The 20,370-nt window shown below is 43.5% G+C and overlaps 1 protein-coding gene and 1 long non-coding RNA gene across 8 annotated transcripts in view; one reads left to right on the top strand and one right to left on the bottom strand.

Moving 5' to 3' along the window:
• LOC118371835 (RNA binding protein fox-1 homolog 3-like) overlaps positions 1-11,397 on the top strand; it is a 498,524-nt gene extending 487,127 nt beyond the window's left edge. For 6 of the 7 annotated variants that reach the window (XM_052491350.1, XM_052491345.1, XM_052491346.1 and 3 more), the window contains one exon: positions 1,520-7,261. In XM_052491350.1, the coding sequence (XP_052347310.1) occupies positions 1,520-1,564 (45 nt within the window). In that variant the 3' untranslated portion in view covers positions 1,565-7,261. Of the gene's footprint in view, positions 1-1,519; positions 7,262-9,954 lie in introns of those variants that run through there. The other variant, XM_052491349.1, reaches the window with a different exon arrangement.
• LOC118365613 (uncharacterized) overlaps positions 11,119-20,370 on the bottom strand; it is a 42,956-nt gene continuing 33,704 nt past the window's right edge. The window contains exon 3 of the long non-coding RNA XR_008088727.1: positions 11,119-11,259. This is a non-coding gene — a long non-coding RNA (uncharacterized LOC118365613). The remainder of the gene's footprint in view (positions 11,260-20,370) is intronic.

Below are 20,370 nucleotides of genomic sequence, written 5' to 3'. Positions count from 1 at the left end.
TCCACAAGGTTGATGGGACGAGCTCTCTCTGCCAGACAAATGGCTTAAATGTACCATTCCGGCATGCATGCCATTTTTCAACAACATAAAAAACAGCGTACAGTTCCCCGGTGCAGCTGCTAGCTAAAAGCTTTCATTAATTAAGACATTTATTTTTTTCCTCTTCATTTACTTAATTAAAAACTGTGCTTCTTTTCCTCCAAATTTCCTTCCCTTCTCTGCCACTCTTAGTCCCCCTTTCTTAGCCAGGCTGAATTTGGCCCTTCATGTCTGAGCTTGGGTTGTGTGTGTGGGGCAAGTTGAGGGGATCACTGTGGTGGGGTGGAAGCTGGTGAGGTGCGAGACCCTGGTAGTGAATAAACCATCTTGACACAATAGGAGTTCAGATCTTACAGTGAAGAGACACACCATGAAATAGATTCAGGAAAAAATTGGTTTGGTTACTAATTCTTTAGTCCTCTTTGATTAATGGTTCCAAAGGAGAGAGCAGTGATTTTTACATTTAGAAACCTTTCAATAATTAGTTCCTCTGAGGTTGCTGAAAATTCTCTTTGCTGATTTCCAGCATGCAAAGAAATTGCAAATGCTTTTTTATACTGATGAAAATTTTATACAAGCAAGAGGGTTCCTTTAAATTAAGGGATATTAGCCTTTGAAGGTTTGGGGCTTGCTCAGAGTACATGAGATATTGTGTGTGTGTGTGTGTGTGTGTGTGTGTGTGTGTGTGTGTGTGTGTGTGTGTGTGTGTGTGTGTGTGTGTGTGTGTGTGTGTGTGTGTGTGTGTGTGTGTGTGTGTGTGTGTGTGTGTGTGTGTGTGTGTGTGTGTCTGTGTGTGTGTGTGTGTGTGTGTGTGCCCTGGTTACCCAGAGCATGGCAGTAGACCTAGGGAGCAATATCCTCTGGTGCAATACACATGCAGAAAGGTGTGGGCACCATGGTTGGACTTGAAAGAGAATTATGATTAAACTCCTTTGAACTTAATTTGCTTTGGTTGGATCTATGACATTGTTGTAGCCTGGAAAGCCATTCCGTGAGGAATGTTTTCCTACAGTCAAAAGCATGAAACAAACACAGTATTTTCCAATTTGTTGCTTATTAATGTAATTAATGCATGGAAACTGCATTTGAGGGCGGGGCCCACTTCTCCATGTGGCAAGCCAAAAGAAGAATATTGATATCTAGGAAAGGGTTTTTCTCTCTGGTACAAATATCAAAATGATTTCAGACTAAGTTCATACTTTATCACTACCAGGTTCTTTATCCTCCAGCTCCAACACCTGGACCGCCCCTCCTCAGAACACACACACATACCCAACTTCTGCATACTCTAATGAACAAGAACTATTATTACTTTGATTAAACCAGCTCAATTAAATGTTATTTAATCCCATGCCCTTCAGACACAGACGTTTTAACAAAACCAATAAAGGAAGGAAATTTGTGGAAAAAAACAGAACTCAACCACCAAGCTGTCACCACCTTAATACTGATTGGTCCTTTTTCATCTTTGATGTTGCAGGCTAGCCTATACAGAGGAGGGTACAGTCGCTTCACTCCCTACTAACAGAAAGAAAAGAGAGAAAGACAGAGACATTACCCCCCAACAAACAAAAATCAAACCAATTAACAAACAAGCAAACACCTCATCCTTCGTGGAGCGCTAAATCAAACTAAAAGCTTCCAGGTTACCAATGCTGACCCCTCCCCCTGACACCCGCCCTCCCGCTACAGACGATTTCTACAACCTTGTTGATGTCATCATTGGTCTGCTCCTATGATTTGTTTTGTATTCATTTTGTGCTTTGGATTGATTTCGGAGAAGTTATGTTCTGCACATGTGACTGCTGTAGATGGGTGCTGTGTCACCATATCCAATGTGTGCCTACTGTAGTACGCATGATGCATGATCAGAGGGGTGTGTTTCTGCAGTGACCGTCAGATGGATGACAATCTAGTGGGGCATTAGATACACTGTTATTTAGCCTATTCTTCAATTGGAATTCAATGAAATTCAAGCAGGAAACAAAATATTGTATTCCAATTAGCATTAGAAATACATAATGATAATAATAACAAAGATGATGCACATGCCCTGCTAATTCTTCTTTCACAAGACGCCACTGTCAACTGTATGATTGCTCTGTATTGTTGGAGTGTCCTAATGCACTTGAGTCCTAACAGTGATGTGGTGTGACAGCATGCAGAGTGAGGGCCATTGCACCACAGTGAGGGGTCAGAGTTCACCTGGGGTTGAGACTGGGCTAACTCTCGCTAACGTGGTGGCACTCTAGGCTAAAGGACTTAGGATTGTGAAGGATTCAATGTCTTTGTTGATTTCACATTCTTTCCACACTGATTTGCATGTTCACGTATAATTAACTGAAGTGTACAGTGCATTCAGAAAATATTCAGACCCCTTGACTTTTTCCACATTTTGTTACGTCACAGCCTTATTCTAAAATGTATTAAATTGTTTCCCCCCCTCATCAGTCAACACACAGTACCCCATAATGACAAAGCAAAAACATTTTTTTTCTTATTTCTTGAAAATCTATGTAAAATAAAACAGAAATATCACATTTACATAAGTATTCAGACCCTTTACAAAGTACTTTGTTGAAGCACCTTTGGTAGCAATTACAGCCTCGAGTCTTCTTGATTATGACGCTGCAAGCTTGGCACACCTGTATTTGGGGAGTTTCTCCCATTCCTCTCTGCAGATCCTCTCAAGCTCTGTCAGGTTGGATGTGGAGCGTTACTGCTCAGCTATTTTCAGATCTCTCCAGAGATGTTCGATCGGGTTCAGGTCCGGTCTCTGGTTGGGCCACTCAAGGAGATTCAGAGACTTGTCCCGAAGCCACTTCTGGGTTATCTTGGCTGTGTGCTTAGGGTTGTTGTCCTGTTGGAAGGTGAACCTTCGCCCCAGTCTGCGGTCCTGAACGCTCTGGAGCAGGTTTTCATCAAGGATCTCTCTGTACTTTGCTCTGTTCATATTTGCCTCGATCCTGACTAGTCTCCCAGGTCCCTGTCGCTGAAAAACATCCCCACAGCCTGATGCTGCCACCACCATGCTTCACCATAGGGATGGTGCCAGGTTTCCTCCAGATGTGATGCTTGGCATTCAGGCCAAAAAGTTCAATCTTGATTTCATCAGACCAGAGAATTTTGTTTCTCATGGTCTGAGAGTCTTCAGGTGCCTTTTGGCAAACTCCAAGCGGACTGTCATGTGCCTTTTACTGAGGAGTGGCTTCCATCTGGTCACTACCACAAAGGCCTGATTGGTGGAGTGCTGCAGAGATGGTTGTCGTTCTGGGAGATTCTCCCATCTCCACAGAGGAACTCTAGAGCTCTGTCAGAGTGACCATCGGGTTCTTGCTCACCTCACCTTGGTTTTCCCCCGATTGCTCATTTTGGCCGGGCGGCCAGATCTAGGAAGAGTCTTGGTGGTTCCAAACGTCTTTCATTTAAGAATGGTGGAGGCCACTGTGTTCTTGGGGACCTTCAATGCTGCAGACATGTTTTGGTACCCTTCCCCAGATCTGTGCCTCGACACAATCCTGGCTCTACAGACAATTATTTTGACCTCATCGCTTGGTTTTTACTCTGCCATGCTGTGGGACCTTATATAGACAGGTGTATGGCTTTCCAAATCATGTTCAATTAATTGAAAATACCACAGGTGGACTCCAAGTTGTAAATACATCTCAAGGATGTTCAATGGAAACAGGATGCACCTGAGCTCAATTTAGAGTCTCATAGCAAAGGGTCTGAATACTTCTAAATAAGGTATTTCTGTTTTTTATTTTAAATAAAAAACCTCTTTTCACTTTGTCATTATGGGGTATAGTGTAGATTGCTGAAGAAAAAAACATATTTAATCAGTTTTAGAATAAAGCTGTAGCAAAAAGTCAAGTTGTCTGAATGCTTCCCGAAGGCACTGTATGTGACGTTTAGAGGTGGGTAATCATTATTTTTAGTATGCTACGCTATCGACTCATCTATGAAGTACTGTAGTGCAATTCCTGATAACTATTCACTTTTCAGTATTGCACAAAGCATTCTGTACCTCAGGATAAACCACTACAAGTGATTTGATCTGACAACTAATTTTATCAGTAGAATGCTTGTCTGTTTATTGAAGATTTTCTTGACAAAGTCAGCGTTTGACTTGGGCAGAAGCTTACCAGAGCTGTGCACCTGCACCTCAGATTTTCTACTGCTTGAGCTCCTGCACCTAAATATAAACAGTACCAGCACCCAAAATGACTAGCATAAGTCAAGCATACCCACCAAACACTACCAGTGGGTTCCCCCACTTTACAATGACAGAGCATTGACTTATTGGTTTATTTTGCCTAAATCTCTCTGGAAGAGCTGAATTACTAGAGCAGGTACAGTGAGAGATTATATAATTTCCATTATGAGGAGAGAAATGGACTGTGAACATGATTGCATCATATTCCACTTTCAGGAGAAAATACCTTGTTCCATACAGCTCTAGGAAGAGTCTTTGTGGTTCCAAACTCCTTCCATTTATGTATTATAACACCTGCGTGTTGTCATACCATGTTAATGTACTCGAGTACACGTCTTCAACTCAGTAGTTACCCCATATGAACTCTTGAGAAAATGGGAACATTTCAAATAAACTATTTTGTAAGTAGATCAAGCCAAGAGACATGATATATAGATCCGAATACAAGTATGGAAATCTATAATTACTCAACTATTCGTATAATAATATAATTTACGTATGTATTCTCTTAAGTGTTATCTGTTTGTTAGACTTTATTTGTGTATTTGGATCATTTTGTAGATGTGACATGTTTATAAAGACATCATATATGAGCAGTTATGATTAGTCAACATGTTGAACATGATATAGATTAATGTTGTATACCAAAATAACATATCATCACTTGATCAAAGAAAAGCATAAAACATTGTTCTTCCTTTTATATATCAATATTTAGGGTCCTACCATGGGGGTCCTACCATGGGGGTCCTACCATGGGGGTCCTACCATGGGGGCTTTTATATTATTCAAAAAAGCTTCAGACATTGTTATTAATGTATTTGTAGGTGTTTTTGATTAAATTACTCTGTGTGTGTGTGTGTGTGTGTGTGTGTGTGTGTGTGTGTGTGTGTGTGTGTGTGTGTGTGTGTGTGTGTGTGTGTGTGTGTGTGTGTGTGTGTGTGTGTGTGTGTGTGTGTGTGTGTGTGTGGATAGTAGGGTTGACACAACCCATTTTAAATGACTTTCCTCCCCATCCACTTTCATTGCGCCAGTATAAAACTGAGTGCTGCTCTGAGCGCCAGTTGAACTTACACAGAGAATCCCCCAAGAACAACGGCTCAGTGAAGCCAAGTTCCACTGTTTCTTCAACTCAATTAGCGTCTACGTTTTAAGCAGTGGAAGTCTGCTGTTTGAACACATGGGCTTCAGACAGCTCCACACAAAATATATATATTATAAAAGAGACAGCTCCACACAAAATATATATATTATAAAAGAGACAGCTCCACACAAAATATATATATTATAAAAGAGACAGCTCCACACGCATACACTGAGCGGCAAGGAAAATACTCCCCTCTGCCTTGGTCAAAGAGAACCTCATGGCTTTGAATTCTCCCTCTCACTGCCTACCAATTCCTAATGATGCCCGTCATTACAGCTGTTGTTTCAAAATCCTATTTAGCAGACGGCTACTTCTACACTGAACTTAATTGGAGAGAGAAACTTAGTAATTACTATAGTACCAGTTGATCCGCTTGAAAGGAAATAGACTATTTGAATCCCCCTGTTCAGTTTGGGTGCAGATAAGTCATAAATGAGTTGAGTAGGAAAGCCACAGTGTCAGAGACTGAGAGCAGACATCTTAATGAAGGCTGCTCTTCTGAAGCTATCGTTTAGCAAATACACTGGAGGCCATAGTGTGACGAATAGTAATTCATGTTTTTCACTGGCTGTGTGTTTTTGAGGTTTGCCAACTTCTTTCCTCTAGTCTAGACATCCTGAAATCTCTCTCCATGACAACTCTTTGCCTCAATAAATCACTTCATAAGTCCTAACTCATTGATAACCTTGATACAGTAAAACAGAATCTTCCACTTTAAGCACACACTCATTTCCTGTCTGCACGTGAACCCGCCTGATAAGATGCTAGCTCCTATGAGAGGAACATCAATGCCCAGGAGGGGTGTTAGCCGCCATGCCTCACCACCACAAATTAGAGCAGGCTAATCAGCCACTATCAATCACTGTATCGCTAGCTTCACTTACAGGCCATTCCTACACTACATCTTCACCATAGCAATGTGCAGATCTCAGTCTACCAGCAGCTACATTTCACAGTTAAAAAAGAAAGTCAGCCTAGAACACACCTTTTCATTGACATCCTCTACTTTCAGGGTTACTCGGGGTCTGTTTTATTCATGAGGACATTGCAGTGATGTCATGTTTTTACTTGGATGGGTTTGAGTGTTGTCAGTTAAAGTTGTAATATGTCCATACAACTCTTTATAACTCCGTACAACCCTTTATAATCAATGTATTCATTGTTACACTGTTAAAATGTCAAATTATCAAGGCTTCATATAACATATAAATAGCTAATATATATTGTGTCTTATTATATTTTGCTAAATATTAAAAATGTGTATCTATAGTGTAGAGGCTGAAAGGTTTTCCAGTTTTATAATATCCTCTATCCCATCTACATTTGTTTTTCGTAGCTAGCTACATTATTAAAAACACTCAATGAAGGTGTTAAACCACAAGCCCAGGCATATACAGTCTGCTCACAGTTAAACATGTTTATTTGTGTCAATTGAACACACAGTTTGTTAATTCATTATGATGTATTTACTATTCTAGTCAGTAAGCCTTGATAAGCTGACTGTTTAATGTCTTTGTCCATTCAAAAGATTTGTAGAAAAAAAGGGAAACAAGCAAAACAGTTTCACTTCCTGTAAAATATATACATGTATATACACATATATTACAGTGGTATATTATAGTGGTTTTATCTGTGTCTTTTCAATTCAGCTGAACTTGTTCTATGAATTGTACAGTATGTCCTTTCTAAAAAAAGTCTATATGGTCTGAAAGGTGTAAGTAATTGGCTTTTGATTTATTGGTACAGTATATTACATTTCCTTTGTCTTCTTTCATCAATGACTTAGTTGTTAGTATATGTGACATATCTAAGCAACCTCTGATTGTTTTGAGTGTCAGAATAAAGCAGTTCTGAGAGCATTTTGTTTGTCATTGGAGCTCTTATGTTTCATCTGTTGCCAGCTTGTTGATTGTAATCCTGATCAGGCACAGTAAAATGAAATCTTCTACCATTCCTGTTCACGCTAAATGAAACCCAATATTTCTACAGATTTAAACCAGCATTGTATAGATAAGTAGCTGTTCAATTTAGGTACAGTGCAATGCATTGCACTTCCTCAGTGACAGTGGCCACTTGCTACAGCACTGACTCAACCCTCCCCTGAATTGACTTGTCCATGAGTGATTAATATATTTGTCACTGCAGCTGCTCCAATGCTGGTCTGCCTGTCAGTGAGGAAGCACTATATGTAGCGCAGGTGCTATTGTGTTCCCTCTCTGCTCTGCTATATAGTGATACAGTGATGGGGATATTTTAGTATAGAGAGTCCCTAGTGAGACCTCCGTAGGACTGAAGATGAGGCAGGCTGCTCCATGGATGGAGAGACAGAGGGAGATGGAGGGAGAGGCAGAGGGGGAGGGGGAGGGAGAGACAGAGGGAGATGGAGGGAGAGACAGAGAAAGAGTGGGAGGGAGAGACAGAGGGAGATGGATGAAGAGACAGAGGGAGAGAGAGAGACAGAGGGAGATGGAGAGAGACAAAGGGAGATGGAGGGAGAGACAGAGGGGGAGGGAGAGGGAGAGACAGAGGGAGATGGAGAGAGAGACAGAGGGAGATGGAGATGGAGGGAGAGACAGAGGGAGATTGAGAGAGAGACAAAGGGAGATGGAGGGGAGGGGGAGGGAGAGGGAGATGGAGGGAGAGACAGAGGGAGATGGAGGGAGAGACAGAGGGGGAGGGAGAGACAGAGACGGAGGGAGATGGATGAAGAGACGGAGGGGGAGGGAGAGACAGAGGGAGATGGAGGGAGAGACAGAGACAGAGTGGGAGGGAGAGACAGAGGGAGATGGAGGGAGAGACAGAGGGGGAGGGAGAGACAGAGGGAGATGGAGGGAGAGACAGAGACAGAGTGGGAGGGAGAGAGAGGGAGAGGGATGAAGAGACGGAGGGGGAGGGAGAGAGAGGGAGATGGATGAAGAGACGGAGGGGGAGGGAGAGACAGGGAGATGGAGGGAGAGACAGAGGGGGAGGGGGAGGGAGAGACAGAGGGAGATGGAGGGAGAGACAGAGGGAGATGGAGGGAGAGACAGGGAGATGGAGAGAGAGACAGAGGGAGAGACAGAGAAAGAGTGGGAGGGAGAGACAGAGGGAGATGGATGAAGAGACAGAGGGAGATGGAGGGAGAGACAGAGGGGGAGGGAGAGGGAGAGACAGAGGGAGATGGAGAGAGAGACAGAGGGAGATGGAGATGGAGGGAGAGACAGAGGGAGATGGAGGGAGAGACAGAGGGGGAGGGGGAGGGAGAGGGAGATGGAGGGAGAGACAGAGGGAGATGGAGGGAGAGACAGAGGGGGAGGGAGAGACAGAGACGGAGGGAGATGGATGAAGAGACGGAGGGGGAGGGAGAGACAGAGGGAGATGGAGGGAGAGACAGAGACAGAGACAGAGTGGGAGGGAGAGACAGAGGGAGATGGAGGGAGAGACAGAGGGGAGGGAGAGACAGAGGGAGATGGAGGGAGAGACAGAGACAGAGTGGGAGGGAGAGAGAGGGAGAGGGATGAAGAGACGGAGGGGGAGGGAGAGAGAGGGAGATGGATGAAGAGACGGAGGGGGAGGGAGAGACAGAGGGAGATGGAGGGAGAGACAGAGACAGAGTGGGAGGGAGAGACAGAGAGTCATTCTGGGCTGAGATTAGCATGCCACGCGTTCAATTGTTACTTCTCCAGAGGTGTGAAAAAGCACTACAAAGCCATGTCAAAATGAAAGCCTCGCCTCGTTTTCTTCTACCGCTCGGCGCGCTGCTGAATAAGGGAGAGACTGTCATGACAAGGGTCCCAGGACACCTTTCTCTCTCCTCCCTCTCTCCCTCTCTCTCATCCCTCTCCTCTCTCTCCTCCCCCTCTCGCCTCCCTTTCTCTCCTCCCTCTCTCCCCCTCTCCACTACTGCTATAGGCCTCAGTATGACTCTCTCCACTACTGCTATAGGCCTCAGTATGACTCTCTCCACTACTGCTATAGGCCTCAGTATGACTCTCTCCACTACTGCTATAGGCCTCAGTATGACTCTCTTCACTGTACACTGTAAACTCCAGTAGAGTGATAATGGCCCTCTGTTCTGAGGGGTAAAGTAACATTTGCTTTGAGCTCTTTAAAGCTCACTCTTGTGCTGTATGACTTTAAGACTGGCATGAAAAAAAGAATGCTCTCTTTTTTCCCCTCAAAAGCTTCCCTTTCAGTTGATTTAAGCATGCTTCTCAATCGGGTGGTTTGACATCAATCCGTCAGCCCCTCTTAACCTGACATTGTGTACCTTTCCCCCTCCCTGGGGTGCAGTGCTTTAACAAAGATGGAGGGGAACTTTTGTGAGATTAGTATACTTTTTATTCTATACATTTTCTCAATGTTTATATTCAAAGAATTTGACTGGTTTCTGTTATGGAATCATCATATTCAATAGGTTTTTTGGAATAGGAAACACAGCAAACTTAACACGACAAACTTTATGATTATAGGTAGTGAAATGCACAAGTAGGTTGTCTGTCTATATGTGTCAATCAGAGATGTTCTGCATACTTACCCATGTCTCCCTGCTCTTCTTCCTATTCACCTCCAGTAAATAACAAAGGCAACGCTGTGCTCAGTATTGATGGACATCACAGATGAAAACAACGAGAAGAGGAGAACTAGCTTTAAGAAAACAACAGGAGAAGAAGAGAAGGAGTCCCTCCACTGAGGCTGGTGAGGAAGGACGGGAGGCGTGCGTGTGGAGTGGTGCCGCGGCGGTGTCAAAACCAGCCACAAGCGCTACAGACGGAGTGAGCCAGTTTCCAGGGACCACCTTTGCCGGATAGAAGAGAAAGACAACGAGAGAAAAAAGAGAGAAAGCATCCTGTTATTATAACACATTTTATTTTTCTATACTTTTGTGATTTACAAGTAAAAATGTGTATAAAACAGTATATATGTACAAATATGTTTTTATGTTTTTGGTAAGGAAGACGAACAGTTGGCCCTCGATGCTGATTCTGTGGTGGAGAGGGAGAGTCCTGCTCTTCTCTCTCTGGCACACCACTCCTGTCACTGACAGACAAGAGGAGGTGATATATATATATATATATATATATATATATATATATATATATATATATATATATATATAGTTACAGTGGCAGGCTAGGAGGGTTCATCATCCGGGCAAAAGCATTGTATTACAGGTCCACTTTCTGTGGGTCGGAGTCAAAGGTTAACTTCCAGCTGGAGGTCTCTATGGTTACACTTTCTGTGTGCGGTCTTTTCGTGGTCTCACTGGTTCGCTTCCTTCCTTGCGCTGGTGCCACTGTTCCACTGTTCCACTTCCTGTTGCAGTGTCACTGGCCAGCTTCCTATGGGTAGTCACTGCTGTGCTCTCCTTCCCTGTGGATACTGTCGTCATGACTCCACTTCCTCCTGGCAGCACCACTGGTCCACTCTCCATGGGCAGTACTGTCACTGGTCTACTTCCCTGTGGATACTGTCGTCATGACTCCACTTCCTCCTGGCAGCACCACTGGTCCACTCTCCATGGGCAGTACTGTCACTGGTCTACTTCCCTGTGGATACTGTCGTCATGACTCCACTTCCTCCTGGCAGCACTACTGGTCCACTCTCCATGGGCAGTACTGTCACTGGTCTACTTCCCTGTGGATACTGTCGTCATGACTCCACTTCCTCCTGGCAGCACCACTGGTCCACTCTCCATGGGCAGTACTGTCACTGGTCCTACTTCCCTGTGGATACTGTCGTCATGACTCCACTTCCTCCTGGCAGCACCACTGGTCCACTCTCCATGGGCAGTACTGTCACTGGTCTACTTGTCTGTGGGTAAGCCAGTAGAGAAATGAGTAAGCTCTCTTTCCTCTCCAAGCCCCAGCAGAGGTCTCTGATTCAGGACGAGAGAAAGAGAGTTTGATGTGTTAGTCCCTGACTTTCCTCTCCTGCCAGGGTCAAAGCCCAAGCCTTTGTGTCTCTATCTGCACCAGTGGACAAAGTATCTCAAACAGACAGACCAACAAGCCAGGGTGCATTTAACTAACGACGCACGTTTCCAGAGAAGAGAAATACTCATCAATGTCCATGTAACAATTGAATTATAATCGAATAATCTAATTGTAATACATCAGCAGGTGCATAACCAAAACACAAGCCTAAGGCATATGGACTATGTCGCTTGATAAACATTATAGAACTAGTGCCCATCCAATGGTAATAAAGGAATGAGGGCTGAAACATGTCAATTACAATGTTGTTTTGTCAATGTATTCTGAGAATATTTATTTGTGTGATTTGCAGCACTGAAAACTTTTAAAGAAGAAAAAAAACGTTTTAATTTGTTGAAGCAACCTTACTTTATATCAGGAGAGTCACTGTAAACATGTGTTTAAACAAGAATGTTGGTTCAGTTCTTGAATGTATTTTAATGTCTAGGGTGTCCAACAAGTATGTATTCTTTTTCTGTATATAAATATATATATATATATATATATACATATCTATTATATGGGCTGTGGTGGTATCAGGGAGTAGAGGGGGTAGATAAGGGGCACCCTCCTCCTACAAGCTATACCCCTGATATACTGTAACATGTGATCATGTGTTATATGACTGAAAGCGTGATGGTGATTGTGTGAACTGATCTTCCCCTCCCCCTGCACTTAAAGAGATTGGACAGGATCTTAAGCACTTACAAATTCGTAACATGCTGTATGAATTGGATTTCGTAAAACATATCATGCACATTCTTTTTGCAAGACAAAATGGATGACGTTGTACACAATTGTGCACAGTCTTCGGGGACCGAAAAACTTCTGGCTGAAATTATATGAAACCTTCATAATGCATCTTTAAACAAACACACATGAACACACACTCAAATACAGAGAATCACAGACACACGTTTTGGCCTAGAAATATGCTACAGAACTGCTTAACAACTTGCTGATTGCCAACAGATAACTCGTGCTCCAGAGAGTTATTCACAACTACTCTGGCCCTGCAGAGCCCCAACTACTCTGGCCCTGCAGAGCCCCAACTACTCTGGCCCGGCAGAGCCCCAACTACTCTGACCCTGCAGGGCCTCAACTACTCTGGCCCTGCAGGGCCCCAACTACTCTGGCCCTGCAGGGCCCCAACTACTCTGACCCTGCAGGGCCCCAACTACTCTGGCCCTGCAGGGCCCCAACTACTCTGGCCCTGCAGGGCCCCAACTACTCTGGCCCTGCAGGGCCCCAACTACTTCGGCCCTGCAGGGCCCCAACTACTTCGGCCCTGCAGGGCCCCAACTACTCCGGCCCTGCAGGGTCCCAGCTAATCCAGCCCTGCAGGGTCCCAGCTAATCCGGCCCTGCAGGGCCTCAACTACTCTGGCCCTGCAGGGCCCCAACTACTCTGGCCCTGCAGGGCCCCAACTACTCTGACCCTGCAGGGCCCCAACTACTCTGGCCCTGCAGGGCCCCAACTACTCTGGCCCTGCAGGGCCCCAACTACTCTGGCCCTGCAGGGCCCCAACTACTTCGGCCCTGCAGGGCCCCAACTACTTTCTCTCAGCTATATTGCAGACAACCTTATAGAAATAACATGTATATTCATCATCACATTAAGTAACGGGTCCTGTTGAGGAAGGCAATGATCATAAGCAGGTTTAGTGTATAGATGTAGATTTGATTGTGAGAGTCACATAGTGTATGTGGCTAACTAACTCCCAGTCAGTTTCAGGTGAAATGTGAGTGTGAAGAAACAGCAGGTGGGATGTCAGGCAGGCAGGCAGTAGGCCACCCTCCTGATCTCTGTGTAGACTGCAAGTACCAGTCATTATCTTCCTGAGCCCTGAGCACAATGGCTTGAGCTGTGACATGAGCAGGATATCCCTCTGAGAGAGAGTTACTACTGTACCACCCCCTCCCCTTCTACTGTGTGAGTCTACCGTCCCTTTTGTATTCCTGAACCTACTGTACATAATATCCCCCCTCCCCTCTGACTCCCAAAATCTTGTATTTTGTTCTATAATGACACATTTATTTATAAGGATTTTTTAAATATAACTCTTTCTCCTTTTTGTAAATGTTCCAGTTAAATAAAGTTCAAAAATGTTAAAAAATTCAATGGATATATTGAAAGGTAAAAGTCTCTAAAAGTCCCCTCTCCTCTGGCTCTGTATTCTAAACTTTGTGTTTCTCTTTCTGTATGCTTCTCTTATGTGCTTCAGATTAAGAGTTCTATTTATTATGACATTAACGTTATTATAATTATGACTAATTATTAATATTATCATCATCCTCATCATCATCATTATTATCATGAATAAACTTGTCTACTTCAACCAAAAGGTAGTGTATTTTTGGTGTTACAGTGTAGAGGAAGATGAGATACTGTAGCAGTGTGTGTAGTGTGTGTGGACTCCCTAAGGACAGAACATCCCTTGATGGGACATCACAATGACACCGAGAGCTGGGGGAGATGTGGCAGGTGGAAGGGGGGCGGGGCACAACTCCTAAGCCCATTTTGTTTTCCACCGGGCTGGATCCCCAATGGATGGACCTGGGTGGGCCTATGCCCATGGCAGCACCCCTGCCCAGTCATGTGAAATCCATAGATTAGGCCCTACTGAATTTATTTACATTGACTGATTTCCTTATATGGACTGTAACTCAGTCAAATCGCTGAAATTATTGCATGTTGGCTTCATATTTTTGTTCAGTCTAGTTATACATGTGCCGCATTCAACCAGTTAGCAAGTCGAACATTTCTGCGTTTTCCTAGTTTTGACTAGCACGTGAACACTGCATATATGCTCCCATTTATTATGGTAAGTGATCTACAAGTAACTGCCAAAATAAAGAAATGCACTTGAGTTAATGAAGGATACAACTGGCTTAATTAACTGTTCCTCAGTTAATTAAGCAATTAAAACATCCTATTATGCTTATGGTCATGTATAGAAATGCCCAGTTGCCCATAATTTTGGCTACCATGGCTAGAAAAAGTGTATGTGTGTGTGTGTGTATGCGTGTGCATGTGTGTGTGTGTGTGTATCTGTGGCTCAGTCACCAGATCTCAACCCAGTTGAACACTTATGGGAGATTCTGGAGTGGTGCCTGAGACAGTGTTTTCCACCACCATCAACAAAACACCAAATAATGCAATTTCTCGTGGAAGAATAATGTTGCATCCCTCCAATAGAGTTCCAGACACTTAGATTCTATTCTATGTCATGGTGCATTGAAGCTGTCCTGGTGGCACGTGGTGGCCCAGCACCCTAATAAGACACTTTATGTTGGTGTTTCCTTTATTTTGGCAGTTATGAATAAGTGATTTAGAAGAACAGGAAGAGGAAACGCATGTATGCTTATTAGGTGAAGTTTGGATGACATCAACACATTTGATTTATATTGTATTCATTTAGCAGTATCTTTAGATTTAATTGGTTTGTAAAATGGGGATCAGAAAGCATCAGAGCCTTGTTTTTTGATGGTAAATGTGATGTAATGGTTTGTCCATCCGCTTTACAAATTGTAATATCAAGGTTCCCCCACTTGGTGGCACCATAGCCTCGTACAGGTTACATTACATTAGCCAACGAGCCACTGCGTGTTAGTATTACTCAGCTGTATAACGTCATTACATGTTTTATCACTTGTTTCTAATTAGGCCATACGTCCTTTAATCCAATAGGCTCCCCCATCACCAGTTGTGTGATCTCACCATGCACACCTTTTATCTGAAATATTGTCTTTGGGTTTTGTTCAAACATCCCGTGGTTGATTAAGGTCAAGCGAGAAGATAAAAAATGATAAAAGCCTCTGTTGGACTAAAATATAATCTATCACCTCGACCACAGGAAATGACCATAATCACACAATTATGAAGCAATGAGGCACTTTGGCTTTATGGGGTGGGTACTTTGCTAAAATGGCCCACGTAAAAGCCCATCTGTACAAATGGGCCCTCGGATTTGAGCCAAACCGGGGGCTAAAAGACCCTATACATCAAGCCATGGCATATATAACAAAGAGCAGCAGCCTCCAGTGCCTGATAGAAGGGCAAGGCTGCCTGAGGTGCTGCGTGCTGGACAAATGGAACACAGTAGGATTAGATATGGAGATCTGCTGTAAAGATTGAAACCTGTCCCTTCTTATTTAGGACCCTTGAGATTCTAGAACATTTTGAACAGTTAACTTCTTAATTAACATGTAGGTAACAAGTAGGTAACTAATTATGCCTATATTTACTGTAATATTAAAAAAGGCATTAACAAAGTATTTATTAAAGAAGTACACGTTTAAGTCTTTAAATAAAAATATAATAAGCCATATAAAACATCTACAAATACTTCAAATTGTACCACTTTAATGAAGCGTTATAATCAACTCCCATGGAGCGATGGTGAATATACATATCGATCTGCTTTAAACCCAGTTGATGTGAACATGGCGTGAACAGAGACAACGATGAAACACTATTCATATATTCATTGATCACATATCAGAGTGCAGTGTGTGCCTGATGTCAGCAGGATTTCATAGACCAAGCCTTGCTACAACCTTTTCGTTGCTTTAACTGACATGTGAATACTAGCCAGCCTTGCACAGCTATACTTGTAGTCCGTGTTTTTGTGGACAGATGAGTTGCATTGCTCTATACTGTACCTGTGGTCCTGTATCCCTGTGGCCAGGGCTCAGAGAGAGAGAGAGAGAGAGAGAGAGAGAGAGAGAGAGAGAGAGAGGAGAGAGGAGGACGGGACCATCAGGCTGGGTGTCTGGAGCAGTAGATACTTCATCCATCAGATCACCACTCAGCCATCTGGTCTAGACACTGCTGCTACTACTACTGGTGCTGCTGGTGCTACAGTATGGATGTAGTTTCACATCGCTACCTGGCTGGAAGTCCTTTAGAGATTAGCACAGGATGTAATGCAACTTTCTACACCTACCACATGGGGAGGGGCGAGTGGTGAAAAACAAGGATATTCAAACTATTTGATCAATGCTGTTATGTAATCAATGTTATGTTGGTATGTAATCAATGTTATGTTGGTATGTAATCAATGTTATGTTGGTATGTAATCAATGTTATGTTGTTATGTAATCAATGTTATGTTGTTATGTAATCAATGTTATGTTGGTATGTAATCAATGTTATGTTGGTATGTAATCAATGTTATGTTGGTATGTAATCAATGTTATGTTGGTATGTAATCAATGTTATGTTGGTATGTAATCAATGCTGTTATGTGTTATCTCACATCACCTCACCCATGTTGTATGTTTGGCTCTGTCCAGGAGAGGGCATCCTATCCCTCTCTAAACTCACCTCATCAGCAGTTGTTGCTCAAGGTCACGGCTATTCAACTCTGACCCTACGAGGTCCGGAGCCTGCTGGTTTTCTGTTCTACCTGATAATTAATTGTAATCATCTGGTGTCCCAGGTATAAATCAGTCCCTGATTAGAGGGGAACAATGAAAAAACACAATGGCACTGGCTTCGAGGTCCAGAGTTGAGTTTGATGGCTCTTGGTGAATGATTAGCACACAATCAGGAAAGAAGAGGTATCGGGAGAATAGTTTTTGTAACTTACACAGAAGAGCATGCCACTGTGATGTCAGCAGATTTGCCAAGTCCCAATACTCAGCACTTTACCCACTCTTATCTCACTGGTCTGTCCATGCTGCTCTGCAGCAAGAAATCCCTCTGCTTCTCTCTGACTATAATTTCATGCTTTGCGGTTTTAATCTACTGAGGCTGTGATCCAATCAGGCATAAACAATGAAACACCAAGCCAAACCAACAAGACCACCTTCAGGCTTCTATGAAGAAACATGTTTGTCATTGTGTGATGTTGACATACTGTACCAGTCCAAAGTTTTACTCTTTTTCTACATTGTAGAATAATAGTGAAGACATCAAAACGATTAAATAACACATATGGAATCATGTAGTAACCAAAAAAGTGTTAAACAATTCTTCTTCAAAATAGCCACTCTTTGCCTTGATGACAGCTTTGCACACTCTTGGCATTCTCTCAACCAGCTTCATGAGGTAGTCTCCTGGAATGCATTTCAATTAACAGGTGTGCCTTCTAAAAAGTTCATTTGTGGAATTTCTTTCCTTCTCAATGCGTTTAGGTCAATCAATTGTGTTGTTATAAGCTAGGGTGATATACAGAAGATAGCTCTATTTGGTAAAAGACCCAGTCCATTTTATGGCAAGAACAGCTCAAATAAGCAAAGAGAAACGACAGTCCATCATTACTTTAAAACATGAAAGTCAGTCAATTCGGAAAATGTCAAGAACTTAAAAAGTTTCTTCAAATGCAGTCGCAAAAACCATCAAGTGCTATGATGAAACTGGCTCTCATGAGGACTGAGTTACCTCTGCTGCAGAGTATAAGTATACTAAGTTCATTAGAGATACCAGCCTCAGAAATTGCAGCCCAAATAAATGCTTCACAGAGTTCAAGTAAAAGACACATCTAAACATCAACTGTTCAGAGGAGAGTGAATCAGGCCTTCATGGTCAAATTGCTGCAGATAAACCACTACTAAAGGACACCAATAATAAGAAGAGACTTGCTTGGGCCAAGAAACATGAGCAATGGACATTAGACCTGTGGAAATCTGTCCTTTGGTCTGATGAGTTCAAATTTGAGATTTTTGGTTCCAACCGCCATGTCTTTGTGAGATGCAGAGTAGGTGAGTGGATGTGGGTTCCCACAGTGAAGCATGGAGGAGGAGGTGCTTTGCTGGTGACACTGTCTGTGATTTATTTAGAATTTAAGGCACAGTTAACCTGCATACCTACCACATCATTATTCAGCGATACGTCATCACATGTGGTTTGAGGTTAGACTACCATTTGTTTTTCAACCGTACAATAACCCAACACACATCCAGGCTTGGTAAGAGCTATTTGACCAAGAAGAAGAGTGATGTAGAGATGCATCAGATGACCTGGCCTCCACAATCACCAGACCTCAACCCAATTGAGATGTTTTGGGATGAGTTGGACTGCAGAGTGAAGGAAAAGCCGCCAACAAGTGCCTAGTACAATATATGTGGGAACTTCTTCAAGACTGTTGGAAAAGCATTCCAGGTGAAGCTGGTTGAGAGTGTGCAAACCTGTCATCAAGACAAAGGGTGGCTACTTTGATCTCAAATATGAAATATATTTAGAATTGTTTAACATTTGTCTGGTAACTACATGATTCCATATGTGTTATTACATAGTTTTGATGTCTTCACTATTATTCTACAATGTAGAAAATCAAGCAAAACCCTTGAATGAGTAGGTGTGTCCAAACTTTTGACTGGTACTGTAAATTAAATACATATATGTGCCAAGAGAATCTGCAGGACCTTTGCCAAATGTATCCACACCGAGCTTGAGTGTGACCTCCAACAGGGAGGTATAGAGCCAGTGAGAGATAAAGATGGCTTTAAGGGATGCTTGATTGAATTTGACCCACAGAGTTCATTCAAACGACATGACTGAATGTCCTGCACCACTCATTAACACACAGGGCTGCAAACCGGGATGAAACACTATGTATATTTTGTTGTCTCTGTTTCAGCCACGTCAGAAAAGTGTGCACCCTTCAGACGTGAACTACAAAGGCAAGAGGAAAGAGTGGCCGAGCCGAACTCCTGCTGAACGGCTTAATATGATTTGGGCTTAATAACAATTAGAACATTTTAAAGTTGCTGTCGTTAGCCCCGGGATTCAGTGTCATTGCAATACACCCACCCTCCATCTACCCATTAGGGGAAGTAATGATAAGAATCACTGAAAAGACTCCCACTATAAATGGAAACAAAAGTGCTGGGCTGGACAATAAAGGACCCTGGTGCCCTGTGCTGACACAATTTGTGTGATGAGGTGAGTGGGCGGCTGGTGACCCAGTGCTTTATGGGTAGTGGTGGGGTCAGGTGGGAAATTAGGTGCTCTGAGAGGCATGCATTAGAACACTGCCTGCCTTGGCACAGGACAGGCCTTCTCCCTCAGCCACTGGACCGAGAGAGGGGGGAGGAATGAGAGAGAGAGAGAGAGAGAGAGAGAGAGGGAGGGAGGAATGAGAGAGAGAGAGAGAGAGAGAGAGAGAGGAGGAATGAGAGAGAGAGAGGGAGGGAGGAATGAGAGAGAGAGAGAGAGACAGCGAGAAAGAGAGAGGAGGAAGAGGAAGTGTGCTGATGTTAAAGAAAATCGTCCGCAATGTCAATGTGACTGAGTGCAAGGAGTATAGTGCCATGTCTCTGGCATGGTGCCCCTCGTTCATGAGTGGCTGATGAGGGATTGAACAGGAGAACGTGTTGCTGGGAGTGATGGAGGGCTCTGTGATAACCCCCGTCCTCTCTCCTCCTTTCCTCCTCTCCTGGGCTACAGGACAAGGTCACTCCTTGAAGGAGAGCTGGAGTAGAGGGAATTGCATACTTTGAAGCGAATGGAAAAGAAAGTTTACCAGACGTTTAGTGTTTTGGCCACGTAATCAAGGGTCGGAAAATAATAAAAGCCAAGCAATCTGCTAGCGTCAGTCTGGATGCTGCCTGGGCTCAGTACAGGGAGCTATAGGGCCCAGCTGCTTATGCTGCTAACAGAATGAGGGTGAGGGAACAGATTCAATTTGCACCGCCTAACCAAATGTCCAGTACTGTTTCCTTCTTCCCAACACCTCTCTCTCTCTCTCTCTCTCTCTCTCTCTCTCTCTCTCTCTCTCTCCTCTCTCTCTCTCTCTCTCCCTCTCCTCCCCCCAGTGCCAAGCGGCTCAGGATTAGATCTGGCACTGGTGTCCATCTGCACACCGGATTTGGAGTGTGGCTTCGCTGCGACCGTCTGTTGGAGGACAGGAGAGAGAGAGCGGCCGGAGAGAGAGAGCTTGGCGCCAGGAAAAAGGCTCTCCAAAATCATTGTGTCCAAAGCTTATCTTTCCATATTATCTTCCAGCCTAGAGTTATAACATAGACCCACATCTGTGCTGAAATCAGAAAATGAATATGTTGTGCATA

This window comes from Oncorhynchus keta, chromosome 32 (genome assembly GCF_023373465.1).
Source record: "Oncorhynchus keta strain PuntledgeMale-10-30-2019 chromosome 32, Oket_V2, whole genome shotgun sequence".
Taxonomy (NCBI): domain Eukaryota; kingdom Metazoa; phylum Chordata; class Actinopteri; order Salmoniformes; family Salmonidae; genus Oncorhynchus; species Oncorhynchus keta.
This window is presented reverse-complemented; position numbering and strand designations above follow the sequence as displayed.